Source organism: Phocoena phocoena, chromosome 18 (genome assembly GCF_963924675.1).
Source record: "Phocoena phocoena chromosome 18, mPhoPho1.1, whole genome shotgun sequence".
NCBI lineage: Eukaryota > Metazoa > Chordata > Mammalia > Artiodactyla > Phocoenidae > Phocoena > Phocoena phocoena.
Window position 1 is genome coordinate 69934900 of NC_089236.1, and position 20027 is coordinate 69954926.

The 20027-nt window shown below is 51.0% G+C and overlaps 1 protein-coding gene across 1 annotated transcript; it reads right to left on the reverse strand.

Annotated features, from left to right (window-relative positions):
• Positions 1-10067: 10067 nt before the first annotated feature.
• Positions 10068-16740, reverse strand: ZIC5 (Zic family member 5). The gene is made up of 2 exons (XM_065896213.1): positions 15222-16740; positions 10068-10510 (listed from the first exon to the last, which is right to left on the reverse strand). Exons 1-2 carry the CDS (start codon positions 16738-16740, stop codon positions 10068-10070), a joined length of 1962 nt encoding a protein of 653 aa, XP_065752285.1.
• Positions 16741-20027: the final 3287 nt, after the last annotated feature.

Below are 20027 nucleotides of genomic sequence, written 5' to 3' on the forward strand. Positions count from 1 at the left end.
TCTGAAACTCAAGGCAATGTCATGGGTACAGGCTCACCCAACCGGAGGCCGCAGGAGAGCCCACCTCAGGGTCCCAGGCAAACAAAGCTGCCACTTCCAGGAGCACAACTACAGCCAGGCCCTGGGCCACGCCTCAACCCTCCCTCCCCACTCCCACCCCAGGACAGATCCTGTCACCATGCTGCCACCCACTGATGCATCAAGCTCTCTCCCGGCCCACTAGAGTACGAACACTCCAAACACTGAATCAAGAAGGTAATCTTCACACATTCATAGCATCCAAATATCATCCTGAATCAAACAGGCCTGGCCACAAAAACCAGTGGAGAAATTCAAGACCCTCTCCTCAAAAGTTCACAGATACGAGGTCCACCTAGGAGACTAGCCTCAAGGACCCTCTGGGATCACTGTTTCTTCTGGAAGCCCACTCCTGGGGTGGGGGGGAGAGGGGGTCCCATGGGCCTGTTCCTAACCTCACAGCTGTGCACACTCGCCGGCTCCTGAGAACCGGAGCCGGATCATCAGTGACCCCTCGCCTCCTCCGCCCCCCATTTCCTGCGCTGGGATCTCGCGCAGAAGTTGAGCGTTTCCTGTGCCGGAGGGACTTCTCCAACTGGGAGCGGAAATCCCTGCGCTGGGGCAAGGACGCACCGTCCACGTTTCCAGCCCCGGGAGCCGAGACTCCTACGACCCACCGGGTTCTTGGCCGGCGCTGCGGCGTGTAGGGAAAGATGATTACACTCGAAAGGAATCACGACTCCTCGCGGGGCCATTACTCGCGTCGCTCCGCACGCGCAGGTTCTGGCCTGGCTTTCAGCAACTCCCCCAGCTCGCTAACCACTCGCTCGTAATTTGTGGGCCGCGATGGAGCTGCGCCCGCGGCTGCAGTCCCCAAATGAAAGCACTTTTGCAGCCCGGACACCCATCGAGCTGCCTCCGCGCACGCCAGGCCGGCACCTCCTGTTCGCGCTCCCCTCTCTCCGCCCAGCTCCTGGCAGCTGAAATGGATGTGATTTCACGCACATCCTGCGTACGCACACACGCGCTTCCCCTCCGACGCCGCCGACACACGCGCACGAGCCTGGACGTTTTCTTTTTGTGCGCGCTTTGCGAGACATGCTTTCCTGCGCCGGGTTCGCTCTTTTTGCTCCTTCACTTCCTCTTCCTTCGCCACTTTCCTCCTGAGTCCCCTGGCCTGGCTCATTCCCCTTCAGCGCCGCTGCCCTCGTGGTGCCCCTCGCCCTCTCTGCCCGGAGGAGAGAGGGCCGCGGAGACGCGCCCTGCGCGCCGAGCGAGGGCCGTGCTGCGCGCGCGGCTGGGACCGCAGGGCTGGCCTCTGGCCTGCGCCCTGTTTGTTTTCCCTTCGCTCCCTGAATGCTAGATTAAGACGTAAAGATTACCGGGGCCCGAATAATGCCGGGAGTCAACACTCGAGCAAACAAAAGTGCTTGCACAACTCCGCCAACCCCGCTGGGACCCGGGCCGCGGGCTTGGGGGAGAGAACGCGCTCCTCGCTGCTAATTACAAATAAATGATGATGTGCTCACTAAGTAATTGATTTAATGAAGTTCCTATGAAACTATTAAACCCGGGTGGAGGTCAGGCTGGAGGCGCCCCAGAGCGCCCATTGTGGGCTGTTTAACTCCACCAGGCTCCTCGGAAAGACATCGGGGCTAATAGGTGAAGTCACAGCTGCTCGCGCTGACTTCTTGGAGCGCCCGGCCGGCCGCGGGCACCCTCGCGCCCTCCTCCTGTCGCGCCCTCTTGCCCCGCCGCCCGCGCCCCGCGCCGGCCAGCTTACCCACGCCACTCCCAGCCCCGCCGCCAGCTCCCGAGGGCCTCTCCAAAGGGATCCCGGGTCTCGTTAAGAGCGGGAAGTTGAGCACTGAACTTGTGCGCCCCGCCAGCAGTCGGCGGCGTCCACCGCCGCCCACCCCCCTCCTCACCCCACCCCCGCCACTTCGTGCAGGAACTTCAGCCAGTGTGCCACGCAGGGTGCTTGCGCGCTCTTGGCAAGGTGCCTGGAGCCCGGGCGTGTGCCCAGTGCACGGGCTGGGGCGGGGGCGCGCGGGGGGAGGTGAGTTGTGCGTGAGTGTGTCTGTGTGTGTGCGCGCGCGCGCGCGCTGGACAGTGTGTTCCGGGCCAAAACGCCATGTTTTTGCATCCCTTACCCTGACCTGGGGCCTGATCGTGCAAAGAAATAGTAGAGGCAGGGAGAAGGGGACCGAAGAAAGAGAGGCAAGAAAGATCACCCAGGTCAGCGGCTGAGCATGTGAGCCCCAGTCTTAGGTTTTGCAGACCTGCTGCGGGAGGGGGCGGGGGTCGTTCTGGCACAGCCCTCTCTTCTTCCCACCGCCCACTTCGGCCAGCGTCCAGACCCCGCCAGGCGGTTCCCCACCCTAGAGCGACACCTCCAGCTCCCAATGGGGCGGAGGGTGTAGGCATCAGGCCCGAGTCTCTAGGCAGACAGATTCGAGCTACCCACCCCCAACCCCTGTCTTAACAGAGCCCCGCCCGGCCGGAACTGCTTCTGCAGGATGGCTCTCGGTGGGAAATGTGACCTCTCCTTATCCAGGAGGCCCAGGGAGCCTTGAGGGGACACATCCCGAGAAGGAGAATCAGACATTCAAATGAATCTAGAGTTAAGGGTGCTAAACCCCTGTAGGGGCAGCAAGGGTCCAGATCAATCTGTCTCTCTCTCTCTTTCTCTCTCTCTGTCACACACACACACACACACACACACACACACACACACACACACACACACAGAGGAAACAGCATATGACTGCGTTTCTCCCCACCTCCAAGGGACCTTGTGATAAGAGAAGGCCCATGTCCATCTGGAACTCCACACCAGGAGACAGGGGCTCCCATGGGGGATTCTGGCTGCAGAAATCAATCAGCCAGCCTATTCTGCACCCTTCTATCCAGCCAAGTCTTGTCTCTCCTCATCAAGAATTGATAGTTAGCAGAGAGTTTCTTAAAGCATGCATTGCATTTATGCCACAGTTAGTTGGCAGTAAGCTTCATTCCTTTTTTTTTTTTTTAATGTTAGGAATTTCCAGCTGCTGAAACCAACTTCCATTTGATTTTGAATCAAATGCTTGGAATTGGGGAGAAGGGGATCTTTTGGCGTGGTTGTTGGCACCCTTAAACAGAGCTCCACCCCTGTCTGGGTCTTCAGTCTCAGTGAAGGTCTCAACTTCCCACTCTTCGCTGGGAAACTGACAAAAATCTCTGAGTCTTGCCTGAGTTCTCAGTTTCACCGTCTGTAAAATTGGATGGGAGGTTCTTGGCTGAGGCCCTTTGGGCTTTATTTGTGATCTGTGAAGGGACATGAGGGGGTTGGAGGAAGCCAGGAAAGAAGCCGGTTTGCGCCAAGCCTTTGTCTTTCTTTGTAGAAGCTACTCCCTTTGTAAAATAACGCCCCGCCAGACTACCTAATAGATTTTTGCAGGGCTGGGGTTTAAATTGTCCCCACGCAGGAGCAGACGAGACAGAGTGGGTGTTCCAGCCCAGCGAGTCCCGCGTGGCCCTTGTTTGCTAAACAATACTATCCAAAATGTGCCCAAAGCAGTGCACGCCGGCGGGCTCTCCTCCCCGGCCCAGGGCAGATGTTCCCATTTTGTTCCCGCCTCCCCTCCCCTCACCCCAGCCCCTGGTATTTCTTTAACGCCTGCTGCTGCCTGCATCCTGCTGCCCTTAATGTAGGATGGGCCCTTCTCTTCAGCCTCCAAATGAGAAGTGACATATGCACTCGGCTCAGCCAACGCGTGGGCAGAGAGCGGGAACACAGGCCCATTGACTGAGCGTGGCCGAGGGGCCGGCGGGCTCGGCGGCATCCGAAGCTGCCTTAATTAATACCATCTTAACTAGTCCAGCAGCCACCGAAGACAAAGTTGAAGAAAGACTTTAAGGCTGAGTGCCCCTCGACAAGCTCTTTTTCCCCGTGTCATTCAATATTTAATGCGCCCGCTTCTAATGCTACTACTGGTGTTCCTTTCTCAGCAAGGACATTATTTTTTCACGGTGCCCATAGCCAGGGAAAGCCCTTTAGGCAAAGAAAATCAAAATGTTTGTTGTTTTGGATGACTTATAACTCTTGTTTAACACAAGCACTTTCAGGCAAGTATAACAGGCGCAGCCCCCAAAGCAAACAACACAGTTCTTGTGACAGAGTCGGACACAAAAAGCACATTGTCTTGCGGACTACCTCTTTTCTCTGGTGCTAGATGGGGGCCTGTCTCCGAGTGAACACCACGATGCCATTTCACTTTTGAACTATTGTTTTTGAGTTATGCCATGTGGTCAAAAGGAGCGAGAAGGGAGTTGTTTCCAGGCTCATAAGACAAACGAGTTGCCTTTTCATGGAAATCCCCCCGCGATCCTTGAAAACGGAGTTTAAATGTCACCTCCGCCTTTCTAATGGGCACAGGGCTGGAGGCGACCCTTCAAAGCGCCTGGGTGATAAACGACCCTTATTAAATATGGCCGGGTCTGCTGGGAACGTCCCGCGGCCGGCCAGCGCACGGAAGAGCGCCCCTCACTGGAGAGCCCTGGAGAGACCGGAGCCTCCCCTGCCTCCGAGAGAAGCCGGGCGGCCGAGGCCCCGGCCCAGGCTCGCGGGTCGGCGTGCGGGTGGGGAGCCCCGGTGAGGGGCGGGGGACCAGTTGTAAGACAACTTCTTATCTGCCGTCCCCAACACGCCCGTGCTCCCCCATCCCCGGAGACTCGGCGTGAAAGCTTGGTGCGATTCCCCCTGACTTCTTTTTGTCCGTTGCCTAGTGGCGTCTGCAAGTCTGAGCTGCAAAGTTACTGATTTGCAGGCTGCATGTTAAGGCAGCCCATGTAAGTAATTTCTCCGGGCACCCCAGCAAAGGAGAACAAATCGCTGACAAAGGCGAGCGCGTTCGATTCAGCGGCGTCGTTAAGGCAACCCCGAAGTATTCCTCCTATAATAAGTTCCACTTCAAAGGGTTTCTCATTCAGCGGTGACTGCTTCGCACTTTTATTAAGTCCGGGCTTTTTCATTCGGAGGAATCATCTGTTTGGTTATTTTTCATCGTGTTTATTTTTCACCATTCACACAGTACTTGTATTAAATAAACAAAGAACAATCGCTCTGCAAATAAAAGTACTTAGGTGGGGAGAGAAGGAAGAGGAACTGGGGCTGGGGCGCTCCTGCCCCTCTCCCCCCTCTTCTGACATCACTGACCCCCATCCCCACTCGCCTTTCTCTCCTCCTCTCGTCATTCTTTCTCCTTTCTCTCAAGCTGGGAGGTTCTGAGGGGGAATCTTAACAAAAAGTGGATGGAAGGACATACACATGTATTTCACGTAATACATACACTATTACATCTATGTAATGTGATATGTAATATATATTTCTGATCAGGTGAAAATCGACTGAGCTAACTTGGCGTGAAAGGAAAGGTCACTGCAACTGTATCTTAATAGAGTGTCTCGAATCACTGCGGACCCTCTGCCAGAGACTCCCCTGGCCCTGCCCATTGCCATAGCAATGCCTACGCTCTGTGTGGATGTACCATAAAAGCAGTACTTTGAATTTCAAAGAACATGCCTTTGAACTTCTCCGTGCTGGATTAGGCGCTCGCGGTGTGTGTGAATGTGTGCTCCTGAGTGTTTGTGCGTGGGCGTAGGGGTGGGGATGACAGAGTATGAGTTGCTGTGAGTTTTTGTTCACGGGAGGGCAAGTGTGCTGGCAACCCCATGGCCGTCTCACCGTGGGCCTCCTTCTCCAACCCTACAGCCCTGGAAGGGTGGGTTTCCTGGACATGAGTCTATTTTGGTAGACTACGGGTGGGTGTTTGGGCCAGCGGGCAGTGTGATGTGACAGGCTGAAAGTATTACTATGTGTCTGGATTGTTTTGTTTCCCGTGTTCAGCTTTCCTTTCCTCTGACTTAAAGTGGTCACTTGAGAAATCAGATTGTCTCCGCAGCCCCCTCCCCAGTTGTACTTCCTAGCCAAACTGGAATAACAAATACTTCAGGTGAACATCTCTTGTCCCCTTTCACAGAGGTGGAGATAGGCAGATACACTGATAAATAATAGACAGACAGATACATAGGGAGATAGACAGATAGAGAGACAGAACTACTGTGGTTTCCAAAAGCTTCCACAAAATACAATATATAAATGGCAAAATTGCAATGTCACAGATAATTGGGCCTTAGCTTTCAAGGAGTTTGGGCCTCCTCTTTTCCTGTCTCCAGGGCTATCCCTCTTGTGTGGCCATCTCCAACTCCTTAAAAGAATATAATTCCCACCCTCAAGTTCTTTCTCAATACTTTAGATTTTAGGAGCATTAGTTTTACCAAAGAACATCCTGAATGGGGGAAAATATACATAAACTACAAATAATCATGTGTTTGAAGATCCTCCTAGCCTGGAAAACAAAGGTAGATGATTTAAACAGTGTTTGCAAGGGCCCCAAGGGCCACATTTTGCCTAGGAAGATGAAGTCTTTGATGATAGCCAACTTAGTGTCAATAAGTGGCTTTCTTTGAGACATATTCAGATGGGAACGTCTTGCTTGCCAATTGCCATAGAAATCTTAACACACCATGAAGATTGTCCAAGCGCCAAGCCTTCCGTTCTGGACTAAATTACTTTGAAGTGGGGCAGGACGAGCAGTGGTCAATTTTAACTCTATAGACTCTGGACAGAGAAGGCTGGGAGTGGGAGATTGTGTGTTTTAAAGCAGAAAATAAGAAGGGGAAACTTGTTTTATACACGCTATACAAGGTTCTGCTCATTGTCAGATATCTTTTATCTTTTATATTTCCCATGAATGATTCATGTCTTGGTGGCTTTGTGTCACCCTTCTTTTCACGAGAATCTTCATTAGAGAGCTCTAAGTCTTCCCATCGATTGGGGCCTCCGTTTACGAGTGTTTTTCTCCTTCGTGTGCTGGTTATTGTCACCTGGCTTCAGACAACCCTTTGCAACCCGTTTCACCTTTACTACATTTAACAAACCTGACTTTAAAAAACCGCTATAACCCTTTGGAGAACTGTTTTTGACATCACTACCAGTTGTTTTTAACTACTTGCCTTTTATCAGCTTTGTATCAGCCAACCTAAAAACAAGCAAGTGTTCAGCCTTGTTTATGTGGATAGCCAATGGCATTACTTTAAGCCACTTGGGCATTTTGTTGCCATGAAGCTCATTTCTCCATAACACCTGCCCCAAAACGCTAAGTTACTTATCTCCACTCAACTTCCAAATAAACCACAGTAAAATTGGGTTCTGATCCTATCACCTGATACACGAGGTGTTTGATGCCCACTACACAACTTCACTCAGGATGTGTTTAACTCCATACCCACCTTAGCTCTTGATTCTGCTTTCATCTTCTTTGTGTCTGGAAATGTCTCACTGTCCCTTTCTCTATCTTTTCCTCGTTCTTTTTTACCCTTTTTCTTTAGAGGCTGGGCAGCAAAGAAATACTAAAATTTGCTTTTCAGCTCTCCACTGATTAGGATCACTAAGGACATTACTAATCTTAACAAATGAATGCTACCATTCTGTGCAACCTGCAGGGCTTAGTCTTCATAAATATACTGTACTTTCTAGATTAGATTGTAAATTAGACCAAGCTGTTAAAGTATTTCACTGCTTGGGGAGGGTGAAGAAATAAAGAGATCAAGGGAAGAGAACCTTCTGATTACTACATGAGCAACCCGTTCTGTCTGGAAGAGAATGGCAGAGATGTGCCATCACGTAAAACATAAGCAATACATATGAAGAATACCTTTATTAAATTTTTTACTTCATAATTATTCTTGCTTTCTATTGGAGGTACACATTTTATGTTTTTATTTTAGGTGTATCAGGAACCAATAAATCTGTGGCAGAGGGTTAACCAATGCATGGCAAAATACATAAAATACATATTCCTTTGTTTCATAATAAATAAACCTGTAGCATAATAAAGAATAGTGCAAACTACCACTGAAAAAGTTGTATAAATAAAACAAATTATAAATCAGGAATATTTTGTTCGAATAAGTTTACGATACATAAATTATCCCCCCAAAGTTCATACCTCATCTTATTTTGTCTATTTGAAAGAGCTTTGAAAGTGAATATGAAAATCAAATAAACTTTAAAAATGTAGAATTATTTTATATTCAAGTTTTATGGTCTTTTTCTTTATAAAGGAGGGTCTGCATGTTTCATATTCACCGTAACAATCTGAAGACAACATTGAAAGGCTTTCAAAGTGACAGCACCATGCATTGTACTAGCAATAGAATATAACTATAAACTATATATAATCTCATCAACACAATGCAGAAGAGACATGCAGGAAGAGTCCTGGTTTTCACATTACGTTGTTCATTCAAGTAAGCTTAAAAATATATTTTCCCATTTTCTTTCTTTTTTTTAAAATAAATCGTAGATCATAAATGACAATCTTTCACCAAAATGTATAATATAATTCTTTGGTGTGCTCTGAACTCTTCCAGGAAAAAAACAGGATGGTGTCTGAAAATAAATTAATTCAATTGTACAAAGAGTGTTCACATACAAGTTATTAACAACAAGAGTACATCAACCACTCACAGCACACAAAACAAATTTCTACAAACCCTGGGAAGGGGGTGTCTTCAGGGTCTCTGAGGATAAATTAGTGCTCTTTAGTATATCTGTATCATGTTTATGATGGACTACGTTTTGCACACGAGATGTGTTGTACCAACCGAAAATAAACTAAGAGTTACTGTCCTAGGTCCTTGACCTTTTTTGTCCTAGCTTGACAGCTCTGGCAAAGGTCACACATTCATCAGTGTTTGGTGGTAACTATAAACCTTTAAAAATTTTTAATATGTATAGCAACTCCCTCTCCTCTTTTCATGTAAATCATACATTGTCATTTGCAAGTGGGACAGAGTTCCGAGTGCTCAGGTGGAAGAAAATGCATTAAAATGCAACTTCCAGCACTGAAAAGTAAAGATTTTTTAAAAGGTCGATACAACAGTATAAAAGAGGGATTGCCCTGTTTGTAAAACAACAGCCTTCCCCCCAAAATAGGCATGTTGCCAACATCACACCTCCTTACACTTGCCTGTTAATTTTGGCATCCCAAAGAACTTATGATCTAAAACATAATCTCTTTATTACATAAGAAGTTTGGACAGAGTAAAGAGGCAGGCTCTGAGATTCCAGATGAAAAAAAAAAAAGAGGAAAAAGAAAGCACTTGAATTTCTTCTATTTTATAAAATATCACAGCTTCACAGTTGTCTACCGCAGCAGCTTTTTCTTCTCTCCACTGTTGCTGGAACAATCACGGTAGCACAATATATGGAGATACACTAGGTTGCTGCATCTTTTTTTAAAAAAAAAACCATACAAGCAGGGTACTGAAGAAGTAATCCTGTATAAAAATACTGTGTTAAGGTGAGATCAGTAATAAAAGAGTGGAAGTTAAAAATTACAAGTATTAGAACTTAAAGGGCTTTTACAAATATTTTTGGACACAGGTATAGTCCAAGATCTGTTGGCAATGCAGCACGTGTGTGGTTTACAATCAAGAGGCCTTTGCAGAATTAGGGCCCAAGCAGGAGGCAGAGAGGCTCCAGAGAAGCCCACGATGGTGTCAAAGGCGTTCGTGAGGCACTCCAGGAAATGCAAAGGGCCTTGGTGCTGTGTTGAGTTCTGACTTAATGCTCTTTCTCTCACCCTTGTAAAAACTATATATATGGCATTGGCAGTGTGTGTCTTGATTCACTAATCTCTCCATTCATTTTCCATGTGGTACAACCTGCTCTCAGTCCTGTGCCCCTGCGACACACAAGTCCAGCTTGGTTGGGTTTTTTTGTTTGTTTGTTTTCTAAGGGGAAAAAAAAACCCAAATATCTTAATTAAATTAATTAAATGTACAAACACCATAGGGTTTCATACTGAATAAATAGGGCTAATTAGACCCGGTGGCAAGTCTGAGTCACGAGTTTGTCTCAGCCTCGGCATTGTCTCAGGTTAGGATACGGTCCAAGGGCTCCCACTTATTATTGTACTTATTATTATTATTACTAATAAAATCTAATGTATGGTCCGCACGCCTTCAGAGTTCCGGTACATCTCCTCGTCGTCAGACTCAGAAGTGGTTCCACTGCTGGAAGGGGTGTGGAGGTGACTGGGGACCCCACTGGGCTGGCAAACGTACCACTCATTGAGGTTGGTCACCTGAGGGGACAGAGTGCTCGAGCGACTCCTGGTTGGGTCCAGCACAGGGGACAAGGGGGCACCCACTGGAGTCCCCACCGATGAGTAGCCCAGGGCTCCTGGAGAGGGTGGTGGGGACTTGCAGTGAATCTTCATGTGCTTCCTCAGCGAGCTCGGGTGGGTGTAGGATTTGTCACAGCCTCGGATCTTGCAGTAGTAGGGCTTGTCGCTGGTGTGGACGTGGGAATGTTTTTTTCGGTCACTGCTGTTGGCAAACTTCCTGTCACAGCCATCAAATTCACATTTGAAAGGCTTTTCCCCTGCAATAAAACATAGGAAAGGTTAACAAGTGCTTTTCAGAGACCTCTCACTTGAGAGAGAAATCTTAGAGCAGACATGAGGATGCATCTTCCCATCCTCCTGAAGACCAACTCCCAGTCTAACTCCTAATTCCCATGTTCCAGGATGCAACAGGGAAGGGATACTGCGGGGATGGGCCTGGTGTCCCCTGGCCTGGAGGCTCTCCTTGGACCTGGGCTTGCGAGAGGCTGGATGTCAACCCCGAAGTACCATAGGGGTCGAAGTGAGAATGGCTAGAGCATGGTCCAGGCTCTAACACTGAAATCCAGCTAGGACCCAGATTCCCACATCCTTGTTCCCCTCAGGGTCTATACACACAAAAATTCAAGCCGATCCCCTGTCAAGATAAATGCTGATAAAATACTTCCAAAGCCACAGCTTGGGTGAAGACCGTAAGAAAAAGAGAAAAAAGATAAACACATATTCTCAATTAAAAGTAAACTGGGGGTGATGCAGTAAAATTATAATAATGGCATTTTGTTTCAGAGTGTTCCCCAGGATTTCACTGATGGGAAAGGAAAGGAAATACACCAAAATCCTGTTCTCTCCAGAAATAAAGACATCTGTGAAAAACATGATCCCACCACTAGATTTTTTTTATAAGCCTAGCTGGGCAGAGAATAGGCTGTTGCCCTCTTCGTTCTACCAGCTTTCCTCACAACTTGCTGGGCAGTTGAGACCCTAGAGGAACAGAACCTTAACAAACGTTAATAAAGACTACAAGCTTCAGCCAGAACCTGGCATCCCCTGATGGCATAAGCAGACTTCTTATTCTAACATTGTTTAACAACCAAAAAAGATCGACTGTTTACCAGAGTCTCTGGGCCCATTGCCCCTTTAAGCTGCCCTACCCACCCCAGGAGCATAGGGCCTTTCAACACAAGGCCCCAGGTCCAGGTAGTGGAAATGCTCAGTAAGACGAGCAGATATGCAGCCACACTACACCTTGGTATTAAAAAGCAGAAACAGGAAGACAGCAGGTAACTATGAATTTTCCCCCTCCCCTTAGTAGCCATGAACTTGATGTATTTGAGTCCATAACTGAACATGTTATCTCATACATATTGTGGTATAATAAATATATTCCTTATATTTAAATGATTTAAAAAATAGAGTTGAATTTCTCTACATTTCAGCAGCTACTCTGGTGATACACAAGATATGGTCTTTTCCTTGGTTTTTGACAATTTATTTTTTAAAAAGCCACACAACTATTAAGACAGCTTAGTGTACATAAGTTTCTGTGGTGAACTTTCCTGTACAAATATTTCAGTGTAATTTTCTCTTTTTTAATTTCATCATTGCTAATTGCTTCAATGCCAGAGTACGTTAGCACATCTGAAAAGTATTCAGATGCCTGGAATATAACATATACTACCTGGAAATATTGCTTAAAAGCAAAATTAAATATTATCATTTAATATTTATAATATATTTATATTATTTAATATACCTCCTGCCTTGGGCCATGAAGAGAGGGAAAAACACAACATAATGTAATGATAATCGTAACCTTTAAAAATTCTCTGTAGAGGGGCTGCAACAAAAACAGTTAACCGAGTTTTATCAAAACACTGGTTATTTGTCCCGATTTCTACATTCCACTTTAAGTTGGATAATACTAATTTAATATAGCATTCTTCCAAAAAAAATTATAATCAGCTTTTCTTCAACATGGAGGTTTAAGTAATTTTATTCACCCTATGCAAATGTGCAATGTTGCTTTTTAGAATTCTCATGTTTCTGCACAAGCCAAGTATCTTGGATTGTGCAGAATAAACGACTTGGACATTGCTGGCTCCACCACTGCACATGTTGAAAGAGAAACATTAAGAATCAGACCCAGGGGCTTCCCGGGTGGCACAGTGGTTGGGAGTCCGCCTGCCGATGCAGGGGACACAGGTTCGTGCCCCGGTCCGGGAAGATCCCACATGCCGCGGAGCGGCTGGGCCTGTGAGCCACATGCCCTCCCGCCCCCACCACGGAGCGGCTGGTTTTTGACAATTTATGCCGCGGAGCGGCTGGGCCTGGGCGTCCGGAGCCTGTGCTCGGCAACAGGAGAGGCCACAACAGTGAGAGGCCCCGCGTACCGTGGGGGGGAGAATCAGACCCAGAAAAGGCAGATACGGAGTGGAAAGAAAGGTAGAAAAGCAGGGATAAAGGAGAGATGGAAGAAGAAAGTAGAAAAAAGGGAAAGGGTGATAGAATTGCCTATTTTATTCAGGGGGGCCTACGTACGGGGAGGGGGGCAGTTAGCAAATTCTCCCTGCCTAGAAAGGGTGAGAGACCCTAATGTTTACATTTCAGATTCTGACAGAGGGGTCACGTCAGAATTTAACTACTTACAGAGTTTTAGAGAGTGAGGGAAGCTACGTGTGAGAACTCGAGTCCAGCCCAGAGGAAGGTTATAAATGGAATTGGGGACACGTGGGTCAGGAAATGGGCCTTCAGGAGTGGCCGGGGATTATTCCCTTTGATCAAGCCGTTCCGGGATCCCGGGTAACCCCCAAAAAGGGAGAGCCTTGTGATGGGGCAGGGAGCCCGGCCTGGCCTTTCTCTGGACACAGTGCTCAGTGGCTTAGCAGCCCAGGGACGGCCCAAAACACCCGGCGCGGGTTTGAGCATCAACGCGAGGGCGCTCCCATCCCTGCCCGAGGGACCCGGCTAGGCCCACGCAGCCGCCGCGAGCCAGGCGAGAATGCAACCTTGCGCACAAGGAACCCGAAAACAAAACGGCCCCGGGTTCCCTCGGCGCCCGGGTCTCCGCCCCCGGCAGCACGCGCGCACGCCCCCTTGGGGCCCGCCCTCGAGGGGGGCGGGAGGCTGCCTGTCCCCGGGGGCCGGAGAGCCGACACCCGGTCAGCTGCCGCGCAATTTCCAGTTCCTTGCCTGACCCGGGCGGAAACGGCCCTCAGCTCCGGGCAGCACCCTGCCCGCCAAGGGATGATCTACTCCCCTCCGAGGCCTGGAAAGGCGGGAAGGGCCCGAGGTCGCGGTCTCCGCTTTAAGGGGCTCCCTTTGGGGGCGGCTTCACTTCCCGCGCCCCGCGCGCCCCGCTCACAGCCCCAGGCCCCGTCCCGTCGGCAAGTGCTGGGCACGGGGGCCAGCAGCTGGCTTAGCGGGCCAGGGAGTTTTTACGAGAGCCTTGCGGGACGCTTCCTTTTGGCAAAATCATTAAGTCGACTGATCCCGATTAGAGAAGAAAGGGGCTGGCAAACGGAACTCGGGGGAAAACGCGCTCTCAGCCGGTCAGCGAGCCAGTCCGCAGGAGGCCTGTCAGGTACCGGCGACAGAAGCAAGGCCCGGGGCTCCAGCCTCGGGCCCCTGGACCCGGCTTCTCACGCAGATCCCCCTCACCCCTCCGCCAGTGGCCTCGGCCCCGGCCGCTGGCCAGGCGTTGCGGCCCACGCCCGGCGCTGCCTCCTCCTCGTCGCCGCGCCGATAAATCAGCCAAGTAATTACTGAATGTAAACTCTACTTAAGTGTCCTCCGAGGGGTAATATTGTCTGTCCCTATAAATCCCGACTGCGCTCGCGCTCATCAGCGCTTCTGCCCAGCGCGCTCGTCTGTTCCAAGGGCCACACGGCCCACGGGCGACATCCCACGCCCCAGGCCGCGGCCGTGGCACCCCCTACGGCAGGGCTCGGGGTGGGGGCGGGAGGGCTCCCCAGAGTGCCGGGGTCTCCTTCCAAATACCACGGGGGGGGGTAGGCCCCAACGACCGCTGGAGACTCTGCAGCTCGCCCTGTCCTCCTCCAAGGAGAACCTTCCTTTAAATGGACAGAACCCAATTTCTCCAGCACCCTCTAGGGCATGTGTGATAAACTGTGTGACGGCGCGTGTGCGTATAGGTGTAGATGAAGGTGTGTAAATTAGTGTGATCGTGTCATGAGGGCACAAGGACGTTCCAGAAATGAGGGAGGGGTGTATGAGGGAATATGGGTGTGTGAAGTTGTTCGTGTGATGTGTGTGTGCACATGAAGGTGTACTGTGGGGTGTGTAACGGTGGGCGGGTGTGTGTGCGTGTGTGTAGGGGGAAGGTCCCCGGAAGCCCGAGGGCGCATTACTTTCGCATTTTGCACCCCTCCCCGGAGGGACAGGGCCCCCTCTCCCCTCCAGGAGGGGCCACACCGAGCTGGGCCTCGCGGCCCCAATACCGCAGCAAATCCCACGCGCCCCTCGCACGCCCGCTCTTTGGAGCACGGCGACCGCGCGGGGCCTGACATCCGATGGGGAGGGAAGAGCCGCCGGGGCGGCTCCGGCCCTCCTTCCCCATCGCCCTCCCCAAGTTCCCGGGGCCGGGCGGAAGGGGGCTGCCGACCGTCCTGGGCGCCTTCCTGCTCCGGCGGCGGCTGCTTCTGCTCCGGGGCGGCGGCGGCGGCGGCTGGAGCGCGTTGCCGGTCCCGGCGGAGGGGCTGCGGGAGCGCTGGAGACTCCACCGTGTGGGAACCCAGCGCGGGGCCTGTGTGTGCTATCGAATTACTTATTCATAGAAAAAAAGGGGGGAGAGAAAAAAAAGAAGTCACATGTCCGGGTTATACGTATGCGAAGAGAAGCAGCAGAAGGAGGGAAAAATTAAGGCGAGCAGGAGGAGGAGGAAGAGAAGCAGCGGCAGAAGCGGCGGCGGCGCGGGAGGCGGCGGCGGCGGCGCGGCCGGGGACAGACACCCACCTGTATGAGTGCGCTTGTGGATCTTGAGGTTCTCGGAGCGCGCGAAGACCTTGCCGCAGCCCGGGAAGGGGCAGGGAAAGGGCTTCTCGCCGGTGTGCACGCGGATGTGGTTGATGAGCTTGTATTTGGCCTTGAAGGGCTTGCCCTCGCGCGGACAGTCCTCCCAGAAGCAGACGTGGCTGCTTTGCTCGGGGCCGCCCACGTGCTCCACCGTGACGTGGTTCACCAGCTCGTGCATGGTGCCGAAAGTTTTGGAGCAGGGCTTGGCGCCGCCGGCCGGGGGCGGGGGCGGCGGTGGCCCGGCCAGCTCCTCGGGGTCGATCCACTTGCAGATGAGCTCCTGCTTGATTGGCTGCCGCATGTAGCGCAGGAAGGCCCCGGCCGCCCCTGGGAGGTGGGGGTGGTGCTGGTGCGGGTGCTGCGCGGGCGCGGGCGGCGGTGGCGGCGCCGGGGGCGGCGCGTGGTGTTGCAGGTGGGGCCCGGGTCCGGCCGCCGCGGCAGCAGCCGCCGCCGCCAGGTTCAGGTTTAAGTTCACGGCTCCGTAGCCATGCAGGGCGGCGGCTGCAGCGGCCGCCACCGCACCGTAGTGCGCATCCCCCGAGCGCGGCGCGAAGGGCGGCTCCCCGCGGCCGTACAGCTCAGCCGCCGCGGCTGCCGCCGCTGCCGCCAGCCCCAGGCGCATCTGGCCGTTGAGCGGGTGCGGGTGGCCGCCGGGGCGTCCCGGCGTGTCGTGCAGCGAGGGAAAGAGCGCCGGGCCCCCGCCGCCGCTGCCGTCCGGGCCAGCGTAGGTGCCGCTGGCCGAGATGAACATGCCGGCCGAGTGGGGAGGCGGGGCCGAGTGCTGGGGGGAGCCGGTGCCGGACCGCTGCTCCCCTCCGAGCGGGGCCCCGTGCATGGCCGCCGCGGGGGCCGTGGCGGAAAGGTCCCTCCGGAGGACGAAGTCCCTGCTGTGGCCTTTGCCGCTGCTGCCGCCGCCGCCACTGTTGGTGGTGGTGTAGCCCGAGAGGCCAAGAGGAGGGGGAGGGGGTGAAAGGGAGGGAGGAAGAGGAGGGGCTGGGGGCGGGGGCGCGGGCGCGGAGGACTGCACGCTACCGCTGCCCCCGCCGCCAGGGTAGGTGCAGGCGCCCGGGTGCGAGACCGAGGCTGCAGCGCGGGCGGCGGCCGCTGGGGCCTCGGGTTGTGCCGGGAGCGCCTGGGAGGGAGGGCTGAGGCCGAACGCGCTCGCCTGGGCCATGTGCTCGGGTCCGAGCGGAGTGATGGCCACGCCGGGGTCAGCGCCCAGGTCCCGAGGGCGGAGGTGCGCGGCTGCGGCGCGGAGTTGGGAGTGGGCGGCCGCGCTGGCCAGCGCCGGGAAGCCTGTCATATTCTGAAGTGGCCTGGCCTGAGCTGTTGCCAAATCCGCTAATCTCAGCGCTGGCGGGTTCCTCTTGCTCAAAGGGGTCTCCATCAGAACTACACAGTCAGACTCATAGGCCCTCACTGGGGGGACTTTCTTCCCTCTGCCCGCCTTCAAAAACATGTATATGTTAGGCGCTCTTTAACTTCTTTGTCCTAGCCTCCGAACTCTGCTTATTCCCGTTCCCACTCTGTCCTCCAGCGACTGGCAGAGCAAACACCACATTTGAGCTGAGCAGTGGGACCGAGATTTTGGAAATAGCAAGGGTGGGATTGGAGGGAGCCGCGTGATTGGCAGCGGCCGCGGCTGACCGATTGGCTCCCTTTCAGGCTCAGCGGGCATCCGCCCCTCTGCTCCTGGCCGCCTTCGCTTTCGCTTCGCGCCCCTTCCTCTCCCTGAGCCCTGCGTCCCCGCCTCCCCAGGGATTCCCAAGTTGCACTTGCAGAAAGTTTGCTCCGGGCCTGCGCGCGCAGCGTCCCGCGTTCCCATGACGCGCCTTGCGGGGAACGTGCGCCGGCACGCGGCCGAAGGGCGCCTGGAGGCTCTGAGCTGGGGACCCCCCGGGGAGCAAAAGGCGGGGGGAGCCCCCAAATTCAAAAGCCTTCGCTCACTGCATGCAGCGTCCCTTCCTTTGGAAGAGCTCCGGGCTGCTGACGGGGGGAGGAGGGTGAACAGATGTATGACCGTCATCCTACTCGTAGAGGTGATACTAGAAACTTCTTATTTGGGAAGGACACTCAATCTGCCGAGCGCTCACAGAGGGCGCACAGACAGTAGATGGAATGAGGAAGGATATTAAAATCCTATTGGTTGCAAAACACCAGGTGAAGTAAAAAAAAATCTTTCCGCAAAGGAACCGTTTTACCTCGACTTTTTAGCTCATGGGATCCTTTTCAACATGGTTCAAAGGAGTTGGCTCGAAGTGTAATCTCACTGCTCATCGGTTCTAGATCTGCCACTTCCAATTAGATCTACCGAGGGGCAAAAAACATCGGGCAGCGATTCTAACTTTTGCTTTTCGGAGATAACAGTGGCAGGGCAGGCCAAACAGCATCTCTCCAGAGGGAAGCGGCTAAATAAACGATATCCTTTAAGCAGAAGTTCTCCTTCCGGTCCAGAACGCACTCCACATGGGTGCCTCAGTTTCTTTGAAAGGACCACAAGTTAGAATTGATCCAATAAAATAATCATTTTATTGGATCAGTATCTTTGCGGTTTATATGCTGATAGAATGACCTTTTATCGTGTTATTTTCTAATAAGCTCATCTAGCAGGAGAGATGTTTTACTTGAAAACCATAAAAACTGACTCTAAAAAAAAAGTGAGCCCTTTCAAGCGAGTTGCTATCAAATCTTTTTAAAAAGTGAAATAGGTCCTTGCATCACTTTGGGGGGGGGGACGGAGAAATGTGACATCCCTCACACTTTAGGGTCCTTACTGCCCCAGAGTGTCACTTCAGCTTTAACAAGAAAACACCTTAAAATTTTGCCATGTTCCATGATGCTCAAAAATTAAGCTCAGGGTTTTTAATGTTTATTTTCCTGCCCTAAATAAAATTATTTGAAAAAAAAGAGGATAATGACTAAAAAGTGTTTTTTTTTTTCTTTTGGGATACAGTCAAACATGTTACCAGCTTAATTTGTTTACTGTCCAAGTTTTTTTTTATTTTTAAAGACTACATAAAGCCATCATCTGCGAGATCGTCCTGAGAAGTGGTAAGAATTATTTTCAAAAGAGCTGATTCGGTAGCCCATTTACATTGATGCTAACAATGTTTAACAGGGAATTTGCCTGTGAGCCTTGGGAATGTCATTTCTCTTATAAAACTGACAAGCAAACAAAGAAAATAGTACAATCAAATTTCAAATGGGCATTTTCTTTAAGTTTCATGAAGCTCAAATACGGGGAAATAAGAGAGGCATGAGTGCAAATACAACAAAAAGTTTCTAATGAACAGCAGTGACAAAATCCACATCTGTATTTGGAGAGGAAGAGTCCTTCCACAATTTTCAAAGACTTAAAAGTCTCCAGCCACCTAGGCAAGGTGGAGGGAGGACAGTGTCATTTCTATGAATGCTTTATGGAGAAAGCATCATATGTGGAATTGTCACCACTGTCTTCATTTCCTCTCAGAACATTTCAAATATTTCCTTTATTTGAATTTTTTAGCAATACCCGTCAATACTTCCATAATGGCAGCTTTGCGTTCAATCCTGCAGGTTATAAGTTCAAAACAAAACAAAACAGAAAGAATGAATAAAGAAAGAAGAAAATAAACCCAACTTAGCCTTTAATATAGACTGTTGAGCATTTTTATTGTGCAATAAAATGGGTACCTCCACCTCCTTCAAAAATAGCTTTTCCTCAAAATTATAACTGCTTTGTTTTATTGAATTGCTGAAATTTAATGGTTTAATGGGTGAAGGCATGAAGGAAAGGCTGTAAAAATGTGAATAATGGTACAGCAGAGCCGTGCGGAATCTGGAACCCGCCTCCTTGTACAACTCTTGTTAAACACAGCGTGATATGTATCTGTCATCTATTTAATATGTCTTAATTCAAATATAGCTCCCTGATCAATTTCTTTTTATGGAAGCTTTAAAACAGAAAGACTTTTAAAGGAAATGTTAGAGATTTGAGTAGCGATTAGAAAGAGAGATATTTACAAAGTGTGTTTAATGAATATTTGCAAATTTATGACCAAACTCAGACCCTAAAAAGATAATTGACTCAGGTAATCGACTTGAGATGCTAATTCTTCAAAGAAAGAACTGGGAGCAAAATTTCAATCAACACCGATAAGGCGCCAATAAACCGCCTGCCAATTAAACCTGAGAATAGGCCTAGCTAGATGGTCATCAGGAAGGCTCGCAGTGGATTTCCGGGATTGCCTTTCTTTATAAAAGAGCTTTTTATTTTGTAGACGCGCTTTTTGTTATTGTGATGACCCGCCTGACCCCAGGTGCGCTGGTTCTTTTTCAAGCCATTTGGGAGCCAAATTAAAACCCCTTAACATCCCGAGTTTCTAAGGACCCAATAACTGTGTCACACTTCCTAAGTAAATACCAACAGTTTCCAGGACGTTGAAGAAAATAATAAACAGTAATGTGGGTTTTGGTTTTTTTTTTTTTTTTTAAGCAGGGGGCTGTAGAAGTCGTTATGCCAGTTCTGTGGATTTAGCCCCGTATTTCCGCGGTGGTGCTGGTCGTCAGGGTGGATCCTCAAAACCCATGCTCTTGTCTGCACTTCTGCAGCGGAGGTGCTTATGTGGGGCAGCAACGTGACAATCCGTGGAAACGCCCTTTGTGGGGTCGACAGGTGCTCCTGGGGGAACATCGATTTCCAGCCTTTACTGCACCCCGAACCCCATCCGGCCCCCGGCCCCAAACAAAGGCGGGAAGAGGGTGGGG